Source organism: Protopterus annectens, chromosome 1.part0 (genome assembly GCF_019279795.1).
Source record: "Protopterus annectens isolate FY-2018-M chromosome 1.part0, PAN1.0, whole genome shotgun sequence".
Classification (NCBI taxonomy): domain Eukaryota; kingdom Metazoa; phylum Chordata; order Ceratodontiformes; family Protopteridae; genus Protopterus; species Protopterus annectens.
Genome location: NC_056725.1, coordinates 934,624,816 through 934,648,439, shown reverse-complemented (window position 1 = coordinate 934,648,439; position 23,624 = coordinate 934,624,816). Strand labels below are relative to the sequence as shown.

At 36.7% G+C, this 23,624-nt stretch overlaps 1 protein-coding gene across 1 annotated transcript in view; it reads left to right on the top strand.

Moving 5' to 3' along the window:
* Positions 1-13,629: 13,629 nt before the first annotated feature.
* LOC122798509 overlaps positions 13,630-23,624 on the top strand; it is a 133,334-nt gene continuing 123,339 nt past the window's right edge. The window contains exons 1-3 of the mRNA XM_044067563.1: positions 13,630-13,739; positions 20,115-20,221; positions 20,556-20,701. Of these exons, the coding sequence (XP_043923498.1) occupies positions 13,630-13,739; positions 20,115-20,221; positions 20,556-20,701 (363 nt within the window). The remainder of the gene's footprint in view (positions 13,740-20,114; positions 20,222-20,555; positions 20,702-23,624) is intronic.

Sequence of the window (23,624 nt, the reverse complement as noted above, 5' to 3'; positions counted from 1 at the left end):
AGAAATGCTAACTGCCTTCAAATTCATACATGTGAGTTAGTTATGATACTTGTGTTCGGGTGTCATTTGTCATGAGAAACCACTACACTGGTTGAACTAGCTTATTAATTATTCCTGTCTTCATATTTAATAGAAAGAGTATGGGTCATGATCTATGATGTCACTTTTGTAGTTGCAAGGAGTCAAATAAGCCCAAAGGAAAAACAACAACTCAGGCAACATTATGATGTCACAAGTAAAGTATACTGTCATTTGTGTGCAGACTGCATGCTCTCACAATATTTGTGTTACATGTTGGTAGAAAGTGCATGTCTACAATAGCCTAGTGCTGCAGACAGTACTACTAGCAGAGCAGTACCACAGTTATTACTGCCCTGCAAAAATAAAACTGTCTTTCCCAGGATGAGTGATGACATATTATTGCTGTTGTTACTGTGCTACAACTCTAACAGCAAGGAATTGTTTACAAAATTCAGCAGAATGCAAACCTTCTGCTGGCTCACTATGGCTCTGTTAGCTGAATAGGGAAATGAATATTACTGAATTCAGTAAATTAATTTACAGAAAGGTAAATGTTTGTCTGATTCTCTCTCAGTCTCTCTCTCTCTCTCTATATATATATATATATATATATTCCAAACCAACATTAAATGCATATAAAAAACAAAAAGACAGAAAGATATAGCAATACAGAGTACCACCTGTGGGGGAAAAGGGTAAAGCTCTCTTGATGAACCTTCAAGGAACATGTGCAAATTGCCTCATAAGGATATACAATTGTTTTAGCATACTGGCTTTTATATGCACAATGGCATTTTACTTGTTTCTGCAATTCTTGATTAATGTATATAGGTCAATAAAACAAGACTGCATTAGCTGAAGAGATGATGTGGGTTTGTTAGGACAGTATGAGTGCAGAGTCTACATATTCTGTGAAGCATTCAGCTTATGAAAAGCAAAACATCCATTACATATGGGCTGGGTTCCATATAAGGTCCAAACCAAAAAGGTCCCAAAACAAATGCATATGACCATTCTAGAAAGACCCTGGCAAAACAGAGTGCTATCTGTGAAAAAGAAATATACATCTCCCTTGATGAACGTATCATACCTCTTCCACAGCCCCTTTCTTTTGCCATTTCTGGCCATTTCTAGCTTATTTATAAATGAAAGACAAAAGTTTCTAAATACCACCTCATACTGCCCTTGGATTATATACTTCTTCCTATCCTGTGCATTGCACAATGTAACCATTTCTCCTTCCCTCTTCCTGTTTACATTTTTGCATTACACAATGTAAACATTTCTCCTTCCCTCTTCCTGTTTACATTTTTGCATTGCACAATGTAAACATTTCTCCTTCCCTCTTCCTGTTTACATTTTTGCATTGCACAATGTAAACATTTCTCCTTCCCTCTTCCTGTTTACATTTTTGCATTGCACAATGTAACCATTTCTCCTTCCCTCTTCCTGTTTACATTTTTGCATTGCACAATGTAAACATTTCTCCTTCCCTCTTCCTGTTTACATTTTGCCATTGCTATCCTTTCTGCTTCTACTTTATTTCTCCTAGCTCCCTGGCCAAGGCATCTTCTCTTTGCTTCACACCTGTCATTTCTCTCAGTCTGCTCTCTGCTACTTGATGTTCATGTTGGACTTGCCCAGTCTCTTTAGGCTCTCTATTACCCATCAGCTGGTATCCACCTCTTCTGAATCATTATTGTCTCTTCTTACCCTGTTCTTTGCATACCTGTCATTTCTCATATAAATTCTGATCCTTTGTAGTGACCACCACATTAGACCCGTGATTGTTCCTTTCTCTCAGACCCTTATGCTGAGTCTACTGCCGGGCTGCATCTTTAGCCATTTCCTTCTCTTCCGCTCTCTTCTTCTTCTTCTACAGGGCCCTGCTCCTTCAGCTTGCTGCCTCTGGCCTCGCAATTTTGCACTGCTTCCTTTGACTTTACCATTCTTTGTTGACTATTCACCCTTATATCTCTCTCTGTCTTTATTTTTTGATTATAGCTGCTTACTCATGTCAGCTGAAAGGCATCTGGCCATCTATTTGTAAGAAGACAGTAGGACTACAGCCTCTCCAGCCATATCATCCCTCTTGATATCAACAGCCATCTTATTAGCAAATAGCATTCTTGAACAACATGGCCGTATCCCATCCATCTTCCTTCCACACTTATTTGCCTCTTTCCTGCTCTGTTTTAAATTCTTTCCAACTGTTTTAGCTACTCAGTATTTACCACCATAACTGCCGGAATTTCTACACTTATTTTTACTTTTTGTCCGAGTGAGGTGCATTCCAGCTTCCTAGCTTCCCTACAAGGTGAACATCCTTACTTAATTTCATTTTGATGACGTAATTCTTTTCTTGAAAGTTACATTTGTGTAGGAAATCAGCTGACCATCAGTCTTTCTTTGGTCTTTGCTGAATCCATGCTTCACATGTGCTTTGCTTTCTTTTAAAATCTAGCCAATAAACTGTCATCTTCACTTGATCTTACTGCCTAATATGTCATATGGGCAGTTAATCACTTCTGACTTGTACAGAAACCAGTCCACTTTTATTTGACACTACATGAACAATCTGTAAAGCCACAATGTTATTCTCTTAAGTCAATTATACCCCACTGCCACTGAATTCTACCCCACTGCCACTCCAGTCTGAAAGACCTTCATAATTATATATGGCTCGTATCAGCCACACATTACATTACTTCACATTAATGATGGATGTGCACCCATTTCAGGCTGACTCATGGCCTTAGATGCTGATGGTCTGACATCAAATATTAAAGCTGGTAACCTTTACTAGTAGCATCATGCCATTGTTTGCCTTGGTTGTGTGGCCATCAGTTTTCCTGGGCTGTGGAAGAAAATCAGTATCAGAGGAGGAAAATATTAAAAGGCATTCTATACAGTATCGCATTCTCTGCTTTCTGAACGCAGAATGCCCGACTGCAGATGTAAAATGCTGTCACTATTTAGTCCATATTTTTTGTAATTATCATATGAATTACTATTGTTACTTATTTCACTATGTGAATAGTCCATATGCCTTCTAGGTAAAACTTTGTGTTGTTTACTATAAGGAAATAATGCATTTGATTATGTAGAAGTGAAGTAGAGAACTTATCTCCTGTCAAGACATTTTGTTTTTCTGTAGACTTCTGAATCTTCACCCCATTAGAAAGATCAAAGCATGAGACTTCTATAAGCTGTCTTCCCCATATAAGAATGATTTTTTATTAACTATTTATGTATTTTGTAACCTTCACAGCTCTAGTTCTGATGCTTTTAGTTATGACCCAGAGTGGTATTTGCAGAGACTACAGATAATATTACCATGACATATGATAAGTTCTTCTCACTGACATATAGCTATCACCAGATCATAGCTACAACCAGATGGGACAGATGGCATCTTAGTTTAACAAGACATCTGAAGGACTGCACTTCATGACTGCCACAGTTCCCCTATCTGCACTGTTATATCATTGTTGTAATGTGGACTAAAGAATGTGGCATAAGCCAAGATGCAATAAAAGCTAGAGCACATTTGGCAGGCAAATAAAGATAAGACAAGAACAGGCAGCAATCAGTGTAAGAGCACAGGCTGTAACATGCATCTTAGTATGGATAACTTTAATTTTAGGTTAGGCTTTGCATATGTATTAGAAAACATTGGGAAGATAAACTGGATAAACAAATCACAAGGAAACAATGGGACGTCATATGTATGGCTTAGAAATATGCAACAAAGTCTAGAATATTTAGGATTTTTGCACAGAAATGTTTGCATAGGTATTTTTATACCCCAGGCAGACTCCAAATAATTTTTCCCTTAGGCAAATGGCAAATGTTGGAGTTGTGATGAGGAAGAAACTGATAACTGGAAAAATGTTTTGGGATCGAAATGAGTTGGTAGACTTTAAGAATTTCCTACAGAGTACTCTGTCAGAAATATTGGGTGAACAAATGTGTGTAACAAAAGAAATGATTTTTTGAGCTGGGACACAGGATCTGAATTGCCTAGACAATAGTTCTACCTTGTTAAGTTTAATTCTGGTGGTTGCCAAAAAAAAAAAAAAAAACAATTCTAGAAAATGGAAATCAAAGTTTAAACCAACCATACTGAACTAAAACTGGAATCTTTAGGAAAGGGTATGAGTAATTACATAAAATTGTTTTGAAGGAGGAGTGAGATTTAAGGGAAGGGAGAAATTGATCAATTTATGTAATGTTGAATTGATGAGAAATAGACATAATATATGTGTTACATAATGTTTGCCTATGTGATAATTCAATAAAAATGTTAAAAATTAAAGAACCTGGTATAGGCAACAGGAGATTTAGCCTTCTGATCTTCTGTCTTGAAAGATAAATGTGTGACCTGCAGATCCACTGCTGTTATCTTGACCAGATGGACATATTGGATGTAATTCCAGGCTGCTTTCTGCAGTATAAGCACTTAACAAACTAAATCTCAGGTGAGCACCTAGTGCTATTACAGACTGCATTCTGCAGCACCACAGCTGAACAAACTGAATTTTAACATCCTAGAAGAGTGCTAAGGTCTCCGTAACTAAATGATAGGACTGAAAGCACAAAGAGTGCTAACATTATCCTTTCACGTCTGTGATTCTAACAATGCTAAGCATAGAGCTTTCTCTGTATTTTGTGTGTTTGTTTATAATTTTAACAACTAAATCAGTCATCACTATATCATTTAATCATTCTGATGATGTCCTATAGGAAGTACCGAGCTCTGGAACTCTCTCCCTCAAGAATTTACAGGAGAAAGTTACTCTAAGAAATTTCAACAGAAGTTAAAAAAAAAACATATTTGATCACAATATGAAACTGTCACAGTGTTAAATGAAAAGTGGAACTGAAATATAGGCCCTACTGTTCTTCAGGATCCTTTGTTTCTTCTAAACTCATGAATTTATTCTTGTCTTTCTCATCTCTAACTCCTCCTACTCTTATTGTTAGCATATTTTTCCTTCTTCTTCTTTTGGCTTTTCCCAGTTAGGGGTCACCACAGTGGATCACCTGTCCACTCATGATTGGCAGTGGAGTTTTTTACAGTGTTGAATTGCCAGCCCGGCACCCAACCTTCCACAACAGGCACACACATGCACACACTTACGCCTAGGGCCAATTTAGATGTCCAATCCACCTACAACATGTCTTTGGATGTGCGAGGAAACCGGAGCACCTGGAGGAAACCCACATGACCACAGGGAGGACATGCAGACTCCACGCAAAAGGCACCCCAGCTGAGGCTAGACCCGGAGAACCTCTTGCTGTGAGGCAACAGTCCTAACCGCTGCACCACCGTGGCCACCCCAGCATATTTTTCCTCCTTACTTACCCCTTTCTGTTTCCCTTCACTTCTGTAATTTTTCTCTAGATTCCAGTTTTCTGATCTTTATCTTACATTCCTTTCTACTTCATAGATTACCTTCATTCAGCCTCTTATTAATTGTATGCAATATGAGAATTTTTGTTCTTAATAATTGTATAATAGATACTAGCTTCTATGATGTATGTATACTCTTTCCTTTTTGTAATATTAATTTATTGAGCTTTACATCATTTCAGTGTTGCTATTCTTAATGTGTGGAGCTTTTCTCTTCAAGACTCCAGTGAAAAGGGACATGCCCACCTGGACCATCCGGGTTAACAAACAAAAACAAATAAATAAATGGCAAAGGAAGGTATGTATATGTGTGTGTCTGTGGACATTCAATGGTGTTTGTAAGGGCCTGTTTTCAAATGTGTATGTTTCTTTGTCAAAAACAATAACTCTAATAACAGCAAATATAAAGCTGTTGCTATATGATGCACCAAACTATTAAGCAATACTCAGACTGCTGACACAGTTGAAAAGGCAATAATAGACTGTGCTGCTGGTAACCCAGAAATGGTGTCTTGAGTGTGCAGGGCATGGCTAAGCTGTTATCTGCTTATTCTCTTACAGTAGGGACAGATGTCATAATCTGTTCCAGCATCGCTACCTGGTAAAGAACGAAGGTTAATTTTAGCTGGATGATAAAAAGTAAAAGGTATACACACACACACACACACACACACACACACACACACACACACACACACACACACACACAAACACACAAACACATGCACGCACACAAACACAGAGACTCACACAAACACACACACACACACACACACACACACACACACACACACACACACACACACACACACACACACACACACGCACATGCGCATATGTGCATACACACACACACAGTGGAGTTTGCTTGACTATGCAGGTGATGGTCTAGGTCTGCAGTGCACAACAGAAAAAATATTTGGACAGTCTGTCACACCTCTGACAACAAAGATAGTTGTGTCATGGCCGTTATCCTTCAGAATGGGTCTGTCACATCATAGAAGTGAAATGGAAAATCTGTCCAGCAGAAGAAGCAAGGCATTAATAGACAGAGGCAGAATCAGTTGGAGCAGGACAAGCAGTAGTTCAGGGATACAAAAGAGTATGAGAAAATTGTCAAAGTATTGGTATGGGGTCATGATATCTACCCATGCTGTTGGAGACTGGGGGGGTAGCAGATTTGGTGTCAGGCAGCCATCTAAGAGAAGGGAAAAGTCTGTGATAAAAGCATAATCACCGTCTTTACATCTCAGTAAATACCTCATGTTAACTGTAGATGAGAAATGGTATAAGATAGGATACAGTGTTCAGCAAGTTGAGTAGCAGATAAAAGATTGACATGAGTCTAAATGTGTAAAGATTGCTGGAAGTGATTTCAGAACAGGGATTGCTGTGAATATTTTCTGTGAATATTTTGTTTGTGTTTTAGTGAAGTGTTATTGATGTATGCTAGTGGTATCAACAAGATGGTGTCATGTACTTTAAGAAATCTGGGAAAAAGTCAATTTGTCTTAGTTTTCTGTGAACTGGTGACTTTACAGTTTATTGATAGTGCTTGGCGGCATTTACTTAGTCTGTACATTTGGAATTAAAGGTTAATTAAAAGTTGGAATTAAAGAGTTAATTAAAGAATTGAAGATTCTCTCTGTGGACTGTTAAAAATGTTAATATATACTAATGTATCAAAGTTTAAAGTAACTAGCTCAGGAAACACAATCTACATCCCTGGATCCTTTATGGGGGTGCTGATGTGAAGGTGAGAAGCCATAGAGAAATTAGGACTGCTGAGTCAGCAAAGACAGAGCTGCTCTTTTACTAGCTAATGGAAGAGGCGCCCAGCATGGTCATGTATGGTAAAGGACACCATATTGGCCTCTTTCTTTTTAAAAAGGACAGAAAGCATGAGTAATGTCTTACCCCTTACTAGAAGAACTGTATGATTAGGAACTCAGACTGCTCAGAAAGCATCTTCTCTTAATATTAAGGGACACAATAGTATTGTGTTCAGTAAGAGATAGCTGTGGCAGCCTCTATCAGTGCCATGAGAACATATCATTTGTATCCAGAGCAGTATAGAGCTATGGATTAAGTACATAGCTACCATCATTGGATTAAGGATTTGCATTGTTAAGGGGTCACATTGGTGAAGCATGAAGGAATGTATAGATTCTTAGAACTACCTTTACTATTGTACCATGAAAACTGGATAGGAAGTTTGAGAGTCAGAGTTTAGGTGTTTTAGCAATAATCCCTGACTTGGCGTGGATAATGCTTTTATTACCCAATGTGGTTTGGTCATGAGGGTGAATAACCAAAGCACATCAACTATGGCAAATGAAAAAATATCCACATTCAGCCATAGGCTAGTGCTGTTATACTGTTATATTACTTCTGTATAATACTGCATATTTAGTATTATTTTTTCTGTGCTGTGGTAGCGTTGTCGCCTCACCGTAAGACACTGTTCGGTTCGATTCTCAGCTAGAGCGTTTTCTGCGTGGAGACATGCGTGAATAGGCGTACCTTCATTGAAGGTTGTGCATATCAGGGCTGGTAACTCGGCACGTAAAAATCAACTACCAATCATTAGAGGACCGGAGTTCCGCTGTGGCGACCCCTAACCGGGAAAAGCCGAAAGACACAACAACAACAACAACAGCATTTCATTTTGCTTTCTCCCACTTCATTGCACAGAAAAAGTTCCACACTTGTATTTCATTCCCAGTATTAACATTTTTAGTTCAAGTTATGTGTTTATTGTATTATTATTATTATTATTATTATTATTATTATTATTATTATTATTATTATTTTGTGTTCTGGTATAATTTATATACAGTTGCGCACACTAATTTTTGTGCAGAGCTCTTAATGTTAGGAATGTTGGTATGTGGTTCCTTTTGTAACTTCTGCTGAGTTTCTTTATCCTAGGGCTTTATATAGTTTTATAGTATTTACTTTTTTATGAGCCTTATTTTTTGCTGTGTAGTTTGTACATTGACATCTGCAGTTTCACTAACTGCACAGAAGTCTGCAGCAGTATTGCTATTGACTCACTGAATTCCATTTGTGGATCAGAAACTGCTGCTGTTTCATTTGCACTGACGACACAGAAAGCTATCGGTTCAGTGAATTCCATTTGCTGCTTTCTGGGGTACTATCATTTTTAGTAACTGCTTGTATTTTTATGCTGTGGGAGTCATCAAACTGTGTATTTTGTAAATTGTTCTTTTACTAGACTTAGTTAACAGAATTTGTTTTATAAATTTGAAAGGCTTCTTTCTGCTTGTGATCTTTTCAGTTTTATTGCTGGAATTTTATCTGCTGGTAATGTTCAGTTTACAATTGGCAAGCTGATAATTGCTGTCTCCACTCAATGTACATGTGTGACGTCCCCTCTTTGGGCCAGTAATCAAGTAGCCTGAATCATCACCACTGACACTAGAGAGTAAACCAGAAAATAAGCACAAAACAGCTACCAAGGCAGTAAAATATGGACTTTAATGAAGCAATAAAACAATAAAACAATGAACCAATGAGTGCTTTTGCATTGTTAAAATGCTTCTTCAGATCTAAAACTAGTAAAGACAGTATAACATTTAAATAAAATCCAACCAATCAGAACAATATTATTATATAAAATAATGGTAACTAAGGCCTCCCTTTCAATGTTGGCCTTAAAGGTAAACATCCATTCGAGCCTGGAGAATTATCAGCTAGTAATCTAAGTATCCATCGCATTTCAGCTAACTCTGTTAAATTAATCACATCATCCCCTCTACTGTTCATTCTAATACAGTTCAATGCTTTAAAGGAAAAAGTATGCCCCCTTTTTCCATTGCAGGTCTAGCTAGGGCATTTCTAGGATTTGAGTTTGTAAATCATATATATGTCTCATTATTCTATCCTTCAGCATTTTGCTTGTTTTACTTACATAGAAACATATGCAGGAATTACAGGTGCCCAAATAAACCACATTCTCAGTATTACAATCAACATATTGCTTAGGTTTCAACACATAATTGTAGACAGGATGTTGAAAAAACTGTTGCTTAGATATGGTGTAACACACTTTACAGAAATGACATGTAAAAGTGCCCACTTTAATATAATATTTCAAATTCAAGGGTTTACTATTCAAATCACATAACTTCCTCTTTAAATTCAAACTATTCTTAAAGAGGAACAATGTCTGCTATTTTATAGTCCATTGTTAAGATCTTCCAGTATGTATGAATGGTATTGCATACAGGGCCAACATCATTAGTAAATTTAATAGCAAACCTGACTTTAGATGTATCACTTCTACGTGCAGTACTTCTAGATTGGTGATACCCATCACCTGAAGAGAAGAACGGTCTACCAGTAGTTCCCCTTCTTCTCAATACTTCTTCTTTCTCTTTTTCCAAAAGGTGTGTGTGTGTCATAACCACGTAAGAATTGTTCAGTTAGTGAATTCAGTGTGACACAAAACTCAACAAAACCATGCAAAGCCTGAAGGCTGTCAAAAACTGACTCCTGACTATATTGGGATATAGATATAGATGGTGCATACTTTCTCGAACCGATAGACTGTTTCTCCAGCAGCTTTTATGGTATCGAGAGGTCTTAATACCATCCATACATAAATGTACATGTAAAAAAATCTATGCTGTCGTTAGATACAGTGAATTTCAAGAAAGTAGTCATAGTTTGCAAACATGAAATAAAAGCGAAAAGATCCTCTGATGTACCTGCCCATAACTTAAACACGTTGTCAGCAAAACAATGATAAAATCTAATATTAGTACCTGCCCATAACATAAACACATTGTCAGCAAAACAATGATAAAATCTAATGTTATCACAATAATATTCAGCTCTCAAGACAAACTTCTCATCCCAGCCACTCATGACAACATTAGCATATGAATGTGCACAAGGAGTGCCCATGCCCCCCCCCCAGTGCTGCAAATAAATATCATCTTCATATACAAACAAATTATTTTCAAGAATCAAATCTAGTGTACAAATCATCAAAACAATATTCTGTGAGTAATCAGTCTGATTAGTTAGTACGTGTCTCACCATTTCTATTCCATAATCATTGGGAATAGCTGTAAACAAATTCTGTACATCCAAAGTCACAAAGAAACAGCTATTCAAGTCATCAACAGTACCCATATAGTCATATAAGTCACGCAAGAAATGTAATGTATCATTTAAAATAGTATTTGAATTAGCAAGTACAGGTTTCAACTTATGTTCAATATAAATTGATGATGGTTCAGTGACCCATCCAGCTCCTGCAACGATGGGTCTCAAGGGAGGGGTTGAGGGGGGTCTTATGTATCTTGGGTAACCCCTTAATTTTGGGCAGGATAGGATGTTGAACATATAAAAAGTCATATAAGTTTTTATCTACTAAATCAGTCAACAGCAAATCATATAAAACATCATGCACATTTGTATTGTCTGTTGGACTCTAGATCTAGTAATCTTAACAAAGGTCTTATCATCCCTTAACATATTCATCATACTTTGATGGTAGTACAATCTGTTTATAACCACTATAGCATCGCCTTTATCGGCGGGTTTAATACAAATGGCATGGTTATCTTCATCAGTACTTAAGTTATAAAAGCATTTGCCATGTGGTGCAATTAAATATTCACAAATCTCATTCTTACATGTCTGCACAAATAGCTCAACATTCGGTGCAGAGGGGTACAAACAATCTAGGTTTTTTACAATGAAGCTCTGATTCAGCAGGTATGGAGCAATCTACAAAAAACATTTTAAGATTAACATTGTGTGCAAACATCCTTAGATCTATTAAAGTGTCACTTACTTAATAAGAGGCTGATGGAATAAATGAAAGGCCCTTATTTAATATTAAGCATTTAGCCAGTTGTAACAGATTTTCAGAGATATTGACCACTAAATCAACTAATGACACATCCTCCTTGTGTGTGACTGTCATTCTATGGAATGTTTCCTTTTTATACACCCCCTGCTGGTAGATCTGTCTGGGCACATCTGTAAGGGAGCAAGTAACTGATAAAAAAATGTGGATGGCTTTAAATTAGTTTTCGGTCTGGCACCAGTAATATTATGATCAATGACAACAGTAGGAGCCATGGATTCCATACTGGAAGCAATAGGTTTATGTTAAATTGCCGATTTGAAACTGGATATGTTTTCAACATTCATAGCACTAACTTCTAAACACTAGAGAGGGACGTTTACTTGGAACAAAATTAGATGCACGCAGTATTTCCAGATGCAGCTCTCAACATCAAGCACAATTTCCCTTAAGAGCACACAGGGAACACACTCAGTCCAGGGTCTGGATTTCTCTCTCTGTCTCTCCAGGTGTTCAGTAATACTCTCCACTGGCATAGCTGTAGAGTTGAATCCTCAGCCGAGTGTCCAAGCCAAGTTCTCTAGCACCCTCTCTGTGAAACCAGTGCTTCTTGTCCTTGCTCCAAGTAGCTGACACACATACTCTTTGAGATTTGATTCACACACACACACACACACACACACACACACACACACACACACACACACCTGGGAAAGGCTGGCACATATTTATTAGCTATGCCCCCTTCTGTCCAGACTATAAGGTAGTTACTGCCACCAGACACTCCAAAGCCATCTACTCTAAGGTTCTTACAAGGGTACCCAATTATATAAGTGAAATTAATATTAATACAAATGATAGTGTTTGGCCTATACAGTAAGGTTTTCAGGTGTGGCCACAGAGTCACCAAATGGATATGAGTACTCTCAACAGTTAAAATGTTCACTAAAGGGCCAGCCACAATGAAAAGTTTAAATATATTTAATAATAAATAATAAAATAACATGAAATTATGACATATCTATTTACAATAAACAACAGAGTTTCAGATACAGGAAATATTAAAATAACACAGATTAATAAATTCACACAGTATTCAACTAATCTCACTATATTTTCCTGACTGATCCAAAGAATTACAATTCCCTGGTTCAATTACTAGAGCAAGGAAAGATGAAGTAGGTGAGGGGTCCTTCCTTATCAGGTTACAAAAACAAACTGCTAAGTTACTGAAAGACTTCTCTCTGTATTATCTAAATATTATTTCAGAGTTGGTTATAAAATGACATCACATCTGATCATCTGACTCTGTTTCTGACACTACTGCCATCACTACAAACTGCCAGGATTTAGCACATATGTGTTACCATACCTATTTTGAGCTTTGCTAAAATTTATTGCAGCATCTGGAAGCTGTAAAGCAATTTAATCCTTCTGTTCTTCCTACAGATACTAACAAACCATGCTTCTTTCAGACATTGCATCTCTGGCTTCATTCAAGAACTGTGAGACAACATCTTTATGGCCTAGGCCCAGTAATTTAATTTAAAATATTTTACAAAGTCAGGTGGATTGAGATTAACCTCTTCTCTTCCCGTATCCTCTGTTACAATATATTATTTCAACAGTTAAATGCATACATTTAATCATTTGCTACATGCATATTTCTTTTCTGTCCAGCAGGACCCACTGTTGATACATTTTTTAAAACAAACAACTTTAGAAGTACATTTTCAACACAAAACCTGTACAAATCAGTTTCATATACAAATGACATACAATTCTTTACAAAATTCCTGCTAGCTGTGCTTTCATATGTTACACATCTACTGCTCTCTTCTCCTGGCATAGCTGGTAATACCTCACATAATCACAACATGTCTTTGAATGTTAAGAAGTTTTCATTGTATAATGAACATTGCTTCACCATTAAAATGTTAATTTTCTTAGATTATCTATATTTAGAAGAGAAAACAGAGGTAATCCAGAGGGTTCAAGTGAAGTCTGGTATCCCACCTGTGACTCAGAAGGTGACAGGACTAACAAAAAACAGGGTATAAAGTATTAGTCCAAATAAAATCACTCTAGCTAGCGGAACTAGGAGACTCTCTCTCTCTCTCTCTCTCTGATACCTTGTTGAGGTTTTCAGTAATTTATTCAGTTAAGCAGGTAGATGGACTAGTGTTCTTACATTTAGAAGGGTGAGAGAGAGAGAGAGAGAGAGAGAGAGAGAGAGAGAGAGAGAGAGAGAGAATAACATGCAGTCCAGTCCACAAAATGGAATGCATTGAACTATACTATTTTTCTAGGACCAGTGCAAAAGACTTACCCAGCAAACAGATGATAAATGGGTTATTGCTGCACAACTGTCATTGCAGTAGATGGGACTGAAATCAAAAGGATTGTATCCTTTAAGGTATTTGCAGTGTTTGAGGAAAAGAAAATTCTTTCCACAAGGTAAATACCCCTCAGTATATCAGACATCTTCCTCTTCAGCAAAATTAGGCATTTTAAAGTAATATTATTAGGAGTTTATAATCAGCAAAATTAGACATGCCAAAGTCATATTACTAGGAGTTTATAAAAAATTCAGCACCTCTAATAGGTGATCATTGTCCATAACTAGAGGATACTTCAGGGACAAAGAAAGCAGTAGGTACTGCACTGATGGTTCTCTGTCCTTCTGTCTGTTTTTCAGGGGACATTGTGACTTTTGAACCCTATGAGACAATGAACTAGAAAGCCCAGGAGCTGGAAAAGACATTTGGTAGTTGCCTATTTAATGTACTTGCAGTTACCTTACTGCAGCATGCACAATGCTTAAAGCCTGTAGAACCAACTGCTCTCTTTGCCTGCAAAAATATCTTGCCTTGCTGATGTATCCTGAGTTTGCTAGTTGTGATTGCTCAGCAATTAGTAAATTGTAACTGAACTAATCACAGCCACCAATATGCTATAAAATGCATAGTTTGCTTGCTGGATCCAAACAAGAATAAACTAAGATTCCAACAGAAATCTTAAAAATCAAGTAAACCTAAAGTTTTATTAGAACCAATTCTGACATCTGGATTTTTAGACAGAAAGAAGCTATATACGATAATGTGGCAGGTATAACTTGAGAAAAGCATTCACAGTTTATTATTAAAATGCTTCTTTTCTTCAAACTTTCCATTTGTGGCTATTGAGGAAAACTTTGTTCCAAATTTTGCAGCCAGAATGAGCAGGCTGCAACCAGTTGTGATCTAGATGAATAGTGCATCAGGGCATAATTCTAATCCTCCCAATAAAAAACTGTATTATTTTTTTTCTCATTATGGACTACAAGACAGAAGCAGTGACTAAGATGAGTAATTGCTGCTTCCATGGCTACTACTACTCACAGTGATGAGAACACTTGCCTGGACTAGACTTTAAACATTTCCAGAGAATAAAAAGAAATACACTAAAAAAAAAAAAAAAACCCCAAAAAAACGCAAAACATAACCATAACAAGAATTATAATTTAATATATTGAGCGCTTTCATTCGTACTATGCACCAAACTTCTTCAGAACAGTTTCTGACAGTCCTTTGCAGCAGTTAAATAAATCAAGCACATCACATGCATGAAATGGACAAATCAGGTACCAAATACCATATCAAAACACAACAATTAGGTTATTTAGGCAATAACCCACCCCTAGGTGTGGGTAATGCTGGATTTACCCATGATTGGTGTGGTTTGGTCACGTGGGCAAAGCCCGAATGACTAAACAAAGACAAACATGGGTAAATCCAGCATTACCCACACACAGAAGTGGGATATTGCTATTATACAATGACATTATTTAAGAAAAAAAAATACTTACTTTTCTTAAACAATGTCCTTGTATAATGGCGCCATGCTGTCCTTCCGCCTCTGGCTATCTCCTCCTTGCCCTATCTGATGTACTGCGCATGCATTTGGAACTTGCATTCCCACACATAGCCAGTACATCAGTGCTCGGGAAAGTAAGCAATGGAGAAAAGATCTCTGTTGCCCAGCTTTTTTTTTTCTTTTGAAAAAATCCTTAAAATTAAAGAATATATCAACAGAAAAAAGTTTGGTTGACCGGACCTTTTTCCATTGTATATTCTCAACGGGCACGCTGGTTGGGCTGGCCAATCAGTGTGCTCATTTTATAATGTTAATGGCCAGTCATTGTATAGTACATAATCTTCCACAGTCAGGTTGCTACATAATTTCAGAGAAAGGGGGACATGTAGATTGGCACCCTGATTGGAGAATAAACATTCTGCAGCAGGGTGTTAATCTGCAGGTAATACATGCTGAAAAACAAGTTTGCCACTTCATGGCAGCATATCAAGCTGCCGTGGAGCTCAGATGGAAAATAATTTAATAGCTGCCATTATGTTACACTCACTAAGCAGCACTTTTGCTGTTTAGCGGTTGTAAAATTTTGTGTCTTTTGGCTTTTCCCAGTTAGGGGTCGCCACAGCGGAACTCCGGTCTGCTAATGATTGGCAGTAGATTTTTACGTACTGGCTTGCCGGGCCTAATGCATAACCTTCAACAAAGGAATGCCCATTCATGCATGTCGCTACACAGAAGATGCTCAAACTGAGAATCGAATGGGCAACGTCTAACTGTGAGGCGACAACGCTACCGCAGCACCACCACAAAAAGAAAAAAGTGCATGTGTCTGTTTATGTCTTTGTGTGTGAGTGCATGCATGTATGTGACTGAGAGCAAGATCGATTGAACAGTTATTTTACACTGTCTAAGCAGCACTTTTGCTGTTTAACAAGTGTAAAAACTAAATGAAACTGAAAAAAGTGTGTGTGTGTGTGTGTGTGTGTGTGTGTGTGTGTGTGTGTGTGTGTGTGTGTGTGTGTGTGTGTGTGTTTATGTTGCTGTCTGTGTGTGCATGTGTCTATGTTTATATTTTTGTCTGTGTGTGAGTGTATGCATGCTTGCATGCATGAAAACGAGGTGTGTGTGAGTGAGAGAGAGAGACTGAAGAGTGAAAGCGATTAAGGCTTACATACCCCTCAACCTATTAGCTTAAGATATCTGGATAAAGCCTAAAATAAAGGGGGAACAAAGGCTCAAAATGTGAACATATTTTAAATATTGCAGTTATAAAAATCACGGTTGTTTGAATAATAGTTTGTGTTAGCATGCATTTTATGAAGTGCAAGTGCCTGTGTGTATCAGCGAGAGAGTGAGATCAATCGACCCGTGGCAGCAGCATTGAAGAGGTTTGCATACCTCTTGAGCTCGTAGCTCAAGAAATCTGGATATAGCCTGAAATAAATGGGGAACAAAGGCTCAAAAACAGGAACAGATTTTAAATGCTAATAAACGAAAAGCAAAACGGCTTACAGGTAAAACCCAATATATAAAAAGAGAAGTATATAAGAAAAAACACTATACCGGGTACCACACAATAACTTCTATATTTAAACAAAGTAAAAAGGAGAGGTGAGTGCTTTCGCAACCTTCGTTGCTTCATCAGACAAAGAATTAACTGTTCAACTGCTTGTTTTATATCACTCTCAGTCAAAAAAATTTTTTCCAATTAGTGACATCATACAACTTTTGAAAATTTAAAGGCATATATGACAAGAATATTTTAAAAATACGCATATAAAATATATATACACAAAAATGTAAAGTATGCTCATATTTATGCATATCTAATTTAAAACAGTTAAATAATCTCATTAAAAATGCATATATATAAAATGCATATAAATAAAAATGCATAGTATATTCATATTTATGCATATCTAATTTAAAACAATTAAATAATCTCATAAAAATGCATATATGTAATATATATAACAAATGCATAATACAAAATATATAATAAAAGAAATATATGTACATATATATATTTATTTTATGCAAAAAATTAATTGTGTTGAAGGTGTCTAGCTTTAAGAAATGGAACCAGTGATGTACAACCATTTAAGCCTGGATATCTATCAGCATTGAGCTTGATAATCCATCTTTGTTCTCGGCTCTCTGTAAAATTTTCTATATCTCCTCCCCTCACATTTCTATGTATATGTTGTAAAACAAAGAACTTGAAAGAGTGTGAAGGGTCAGTGTTTAAAACATGTTGAGCAAGCGCACTAGTAGTTTTGTTATTTCTGATGTCTCTTATGTCTTCCAATATTCTATCCTTTAAGTTTCTATTTGTTTTTCCTATATAGAAGGCATGACATATTTGGCAGAAACAAAAATAAATAACATCTGTGGTTTTACAGTCTGCATATGAATGAGAGTATAGTGTAAAATTTCTAACAGGATGAATATATGGTGTAGTACTATGAATATGTGTACAAGCAGTACAAGACCTACAAGGAAAAGTACCTTTGCATCTAGAATTATAGGTAGTTTTTTTGACGTCTTTATTACACAATTGTTGTTTTAATGTTAGATTATTTCTGAAACTGAAACTAGGTGCATTACCAATGAAAGAATGTAAACAAGGAATCTCATGTAAAATGTGCCAATGTTGTTTAATAATATTAGTATACTGATTAACATTACTAGCATACTGAAAAACTGCTCTAATGCTATTATTTTGTGTATTATTTCTCAAATTACTGCTATCTGACGTAATAGAATTAGAAGATTGAAAGTATGCTTTACATTTAGAGTCCCTGAGTGTCCAAGCATCAGAAATAGTTCTATCTATTTCATCCATATGATATCCTCTTCTTAAAAATCAGTTTTCAATTTATTCAAAGCTAGTACTGCATCATTATCATTGTTGTGTAATCTTAATGTTCTGTATACCTGCCCCTTGAGCACATTTCTTGGAATGTGTCTAGGATGCATACTGGTTTTGTGCAGGTATGTATTTTTCTTCGTGGGTTTATGAAAAATTTTGCTGGTAAAACCTGTCAACTCTGATTTGATTATATGTACATCTAAGAAATCAATCTCAGATGTAGAAAATTTGTATGTGAATCTCAGAAAATCAGTAGTTGTATGCAAATAGTTAATAAATAATATAAGCTCAGATATATTGCCTTTCCATAATAAAAAAACATCATCCACAAAACGTTTATACCATAAAAGCTGAAGGGGAGGAGATATAGAAAATTTTACAGAGTGCCGAGAACAAAGATGGATAATCAAGCTCAATGCTGATAGATATCCAGGCTTAAATGGTTGTACATCACTGGTTCCATTTCTTAAAGCTAGATGCCTTCAACACAATTAATTTTTTGCATAAAATAAATATATATATGTACATATATTTCTTTTATTATATATTTTGTATTATGCATTTTATATATATATTACATATATGCATTTTTATGAGATTATTTAATTGTTTTAAATTAGATATGCATAAATATGAATATACTACGCATTTTTATTTATATGCATTTTATATATATGCATTTTTAATGAGATTATTTAACTGTTTTAAATTAGATATGCATAAATATGAGCATACTTTACATTTTTGTGTATATATATTTTATATGCGTATTTTTAAAATATTCTTGTCATATATGCCTTTAAATTTTCAAAAGTTGTATGATGTCACTAATTGGAAAAAATTTTTTTGACTGAGAGTGATATAAAACAAGCAGTTGAACAGTTAATTCTTTGTCTGATGAAGCAACGAAGGTTGCGAAAGCGCTCACCTCTCCTTTTTACTTTGTTTAAATAAAGACGTTATTGTGTGGTACCCGGTATAGTGTTTTCTCTCATATAGATTTTAAATGCTGTTCTTATAAAATTACAAAGCTTAAATAACAGGATTTGTGTTAACATGAACTTTCTGAAGGAAATAAAGTCTGAAAGTCAAATGTATGTCATTGTTTATTGACCTCAGTCCCCGATGACTGGCAACAAACCACACATTTTAGGAGTAAGGGGCAAAAAATAGAGAAGTATATAGATATGTTTTTAAATGTTATACCTTGGATGTAAAATGCTTCCTCCAATACCACTTACACATATTATAGCAACTTTGAAACATTAGGCGGAGTAACTATTTTGCATCAAAAAAATTAAAAAAAATAATATAATTAAAAAAATAAGTAAAACACAACAATTTTATAGATAGCCCATTCTCTAAGTGCCATAATGCCCTCCAGGGTGTGTGCTACTGTGTAAATAATGCCCTTCCAGGGGTATAGAGGTATAACTCCCCTGGGTGGGCATTATTTACACAGTAACACACATCCTGTTAGACATTATTACTTGCCTAATACGTGTGTGTGTGTGTGTGTGTGTGTGTGTGTGTGTGTGTGTGTGTGTGTGTGTGTGTGTGTGTGTGTGTGTGTGTGTGTGTGTGTGTATGTATGTATGCATCTAATTGTGGATATATAAAAATGTCACAAAAATATAAATTATAAAAAAACTTGCTCATAATTTTACAGCCCTAAAGCATAAACCACTGTTAACTGAAATGGTGTCATTAAGCCCTAATACTTGGGAAGAACTGAATAACAGTTTCCAGAATAGTTTTCTGTACTCTAGCCTGTCTTTCCAGCACCTTCCTCTTTCAATTACTGAAACCTTTTCCAACACGCACGCACACACACACACACACACACACACACACACACACACACACACACACACACACACACACTTCTTAAAACCACTACAATATGTGGTGTTTTGATGTAGTATTTGATACCCGATTTGTCCATTGTATGCACGTGAAATGCTTGATTTATTTAATGACTGCAAATTACTTTTATAAACTGTTCTGAAGAAGTTTGGTGCATAGTAAGGACAAAAGAGCTCAATATGTTAAACAACAATTCTTGTTAAAGTTATGTTTTGCAGTTTTTTATTTTATTTTTTTTTTAGTATATTTTCAGAGGATGTCAAAGCCCACCTGTTACCTGCCACACTACTTAAGGACATTTTACTTAGTAATTCCTCTGACAAATTTCACAAAAAGCTAGAAGAGGGAGGTAAAGTTATTCAGGAGATTAAGCAATTATTCATATCTCCTGTTTTCAGATTTCATTGGAATTATCCTTTTAATCCAGGGAAATTTAAGGAAAACCTTTGATGTCAGGTCACCACAAAACTGTGAGATAACAATCTAAACAGAAATGGCAAGATGACACCAAAAATAAAGCTGATGGTTCCCAAGTATCTACCTCATAAAATAAAACTTTTGCACCATCATTGCCTCCTTTAGTCCTCTGTTTCCACCTGTCAGACTTCACATAAGTAAGATTCAATGGTTTCTCAAATTAATTTGGGTCCCAAATTGTCATCCTCTTTCCTTTCCAATTCTAGTTGTTAAATTTGTGAAGAAAGAACCTTGGTGGGACAATGAGGACCCATATAATCAAAGTGTCCCTTTCTCTCCTTATAACCCCTCTGACACAGCGGCCATAGATGCCTCAGACTTTGCCTGGTACTTTGTTACTCAGGGCGCCAAGGTGCATGGAATCTGTGAATCACAGAGCCACCTGAAGGAAATAATGACTGTGGGAAATGCTGTGATAGATGCTCTCAAAGCTCTAAATCAACTTTGGTATCAAAAATCCTCTTTGTGCAGACAGACAAAAATCATTTGGATGTGATTCATAAACATCTAGGAAAAAGAAGATATTAATTTCTTTGCAGGCTGGCCACATTTTTCTGAGACATAATATTTTAGCACAATTTTTTTGATTAACTACTTACACCCCATTAGAGCAGAACACAATAACACACTCTTTGAGCAGATCCAACAAAGACCTTCATGAGTGGATGCTACATCAAGAGGTCTTCCTACAAATAGTTCACCAGTGAGGAACTCCACAGATATGTCTGTCTCCATTCTAAATATACAGCTGAAACTTTTCTGCTCCGTGAAACTTTGCATTAAGGCCCGGAAAGTAGATGCATTTTCAATACCCTGTACCTGAAATAAATGGAGAACAAAGGCTCAAAAACAGGAACAGATTTTAAATATTGTTCTTATAAAATTACAAAGCTTAAATAACAGGATTGTGCCACCCCCCCTCCTGTGATTTCCACATCCCTTTAGTAGATCAGAAAGGGCTTAGCAGTGATATTACTGATGACTACCTCCTAGCCTAAAAAAACACAGGATATACCTTCTCATCCAACTGGTCAGGGTCATTTGCCAAAAGCTTCCTCACAGAGTAGACTTGCTGACACAAGACAAGGGCGCTCTGATTGTCCGCAGCATCTAACTGTATGTGTGATAGGTTTTTGATCCCTTTCAGACACTTTTTTCTGAGTACACTCAACAGATATTGAAGGACATAAGAAAACCTGCTACCAAATGGAAATTATTTATTATTCAGCAACTATGTCCTTAGTTCATACTTTCACTAAGCATTACAAGCTAGATTCTATTTCCAGAGCCAGAGCAGATTTTAGTCAGGGCTGTTCTTTGGAGAATCCTGGACTCTGGACTTTCTCCATCCACCCATTCTTACTGAGGTTTCTCAGTTATTCCATAAGTCTCTGCTACAACAGTGATCTAGTTAGGAATCTAATACAGTTATGTACTTCACTGAGTATTACAGTGGACATTCAGATTTGTAACTGCTGCAGTACTGGCACCCTTCCTCAAGCCACATCTGTATTTCTTTCCCTAGCTGGATTTGGGTATCCTTTACTCTTTTTTCTTTTCTGACATGACTTTACTCAGAGCTGTAGCTTTAGCCTGCCTATTATGGGCAAGGAAGCTTTCAGTTTTGGCATGTCTGTACATCTGTCTTATACTTGCACACCTTCTTATACTATGGCTGGATTTATGGCATGAGAGGAAGGAGCCTGAGGTTTTGTAGACTGTGCAGATGCGCAGTAAATGTAGCAGGATTATATACATCCTGTATGCTATGACTACTGCAACAGTGATTGATTCAAACATCTACTCTTATGTTAAGTAAAGTACATAACTTTTCTGCCACACTACTTGGGTCAGCTGCACTGAGTATAAGCTTTAGTTTTGGAGCCTAAGCCAGTATCAAAGCATGATAGGAAGTGAAGTTCGTAATCATTTTCAACAATTCTGTAGGAAAACATCCAAACAGTGGCTGATAAAATAATTAAGCTAGTGAATAAACAGCAAACTACCCGTGCTCCTATATAAGCTTTTTGCAAAGGCTGTGGCAACTGTAACTCTTCAGGCTGTAAGAATGATTAAATAACATGGCAATTTCTAATTGTCACATGTGGAAACTTTCTCAAAACCCATGACCTGGCAAACCATGTGCATAATCATCTAGATATACACCAGATCTCCAGTTACCACCAGATGAGCCCAGACTGTAAATTTAGCTATATACAAAGCTAAACGTAAAGTCAGATTATAAGACAGAAAGATGTAGATGGTGCTTGTTAGTCCTGAACAGAGAAAATGATGTTGACTGTCTGCTGTTATGTTGAACTCCTCTCACAGCTGATTCTGTTATATCGAACACTTTGTTGGTCTCAGTCCCCACATCTGAGGAGGATACCAAGTTATGAACTACTGCGGGTATGATGAAAGCACCCACTAGCACATTACAACAGGTGCAGAACTTCACTTTCCTTTGGGACGTGTGATGAAAGCACCCACTAGCACATTATAGCAGGTGCAGAACTTCACTTTTATTTGGGACATGTGATGGAAGTACTCACTAGCACATTACAACAGGTGCACAACTTCACTTTTCTTTGGGACATGTGATGAAAGTACCCACTAGCACATTATAGCAGGTGCAGAACTTCACTTTCCTTTGGGACGTGTGATGAAAGCACCCACTAGCACATTATAGCAGGTGCAGAACTTCACTTTTATTTGGGACATGTGATGGAAGTACTCACTAGCACATTACAACAGGTGCACAACTTCACTTTTCTTTGGGACATGTGATGAAAGTACCCACTAGCACATTATAGCAGGTGCAGAACTTCACTTTTCTTTGCGATGTGTGATGAAAGCACCCACTAGCACATTACAACAGGTGCGAAACTTCACTTTTCTTTGGGCTGAACTCAAGGATGTGGTCACCAACACTGCAGAAAACTGTGCTTCTGTTACTGGTCATGGAATCGAATGCTGCATTACAAAACCCACCAGTGATCGGAAGGCGTTTGACACTTTTTTATTAATGAACAGAGTTAACAAGTCTGAATTGGTCAAAAGAAAGGAGACTTTACTGTGTACAGTAAACAATCTTTACATTAGTGTATATTAATTGTGTTGGGTATCTGTAACTCATGATAAGTTGGCTGCACCATTGAGGGAAATATCCCTTTATCAGTATGCTAAAACCTCAGAACTCATTGTCATATTTGGTATCTGCAAAGCATAGCCTCCACTTGGGCTATGTCTTGCCCCATGTTAAATATTTAATAGTT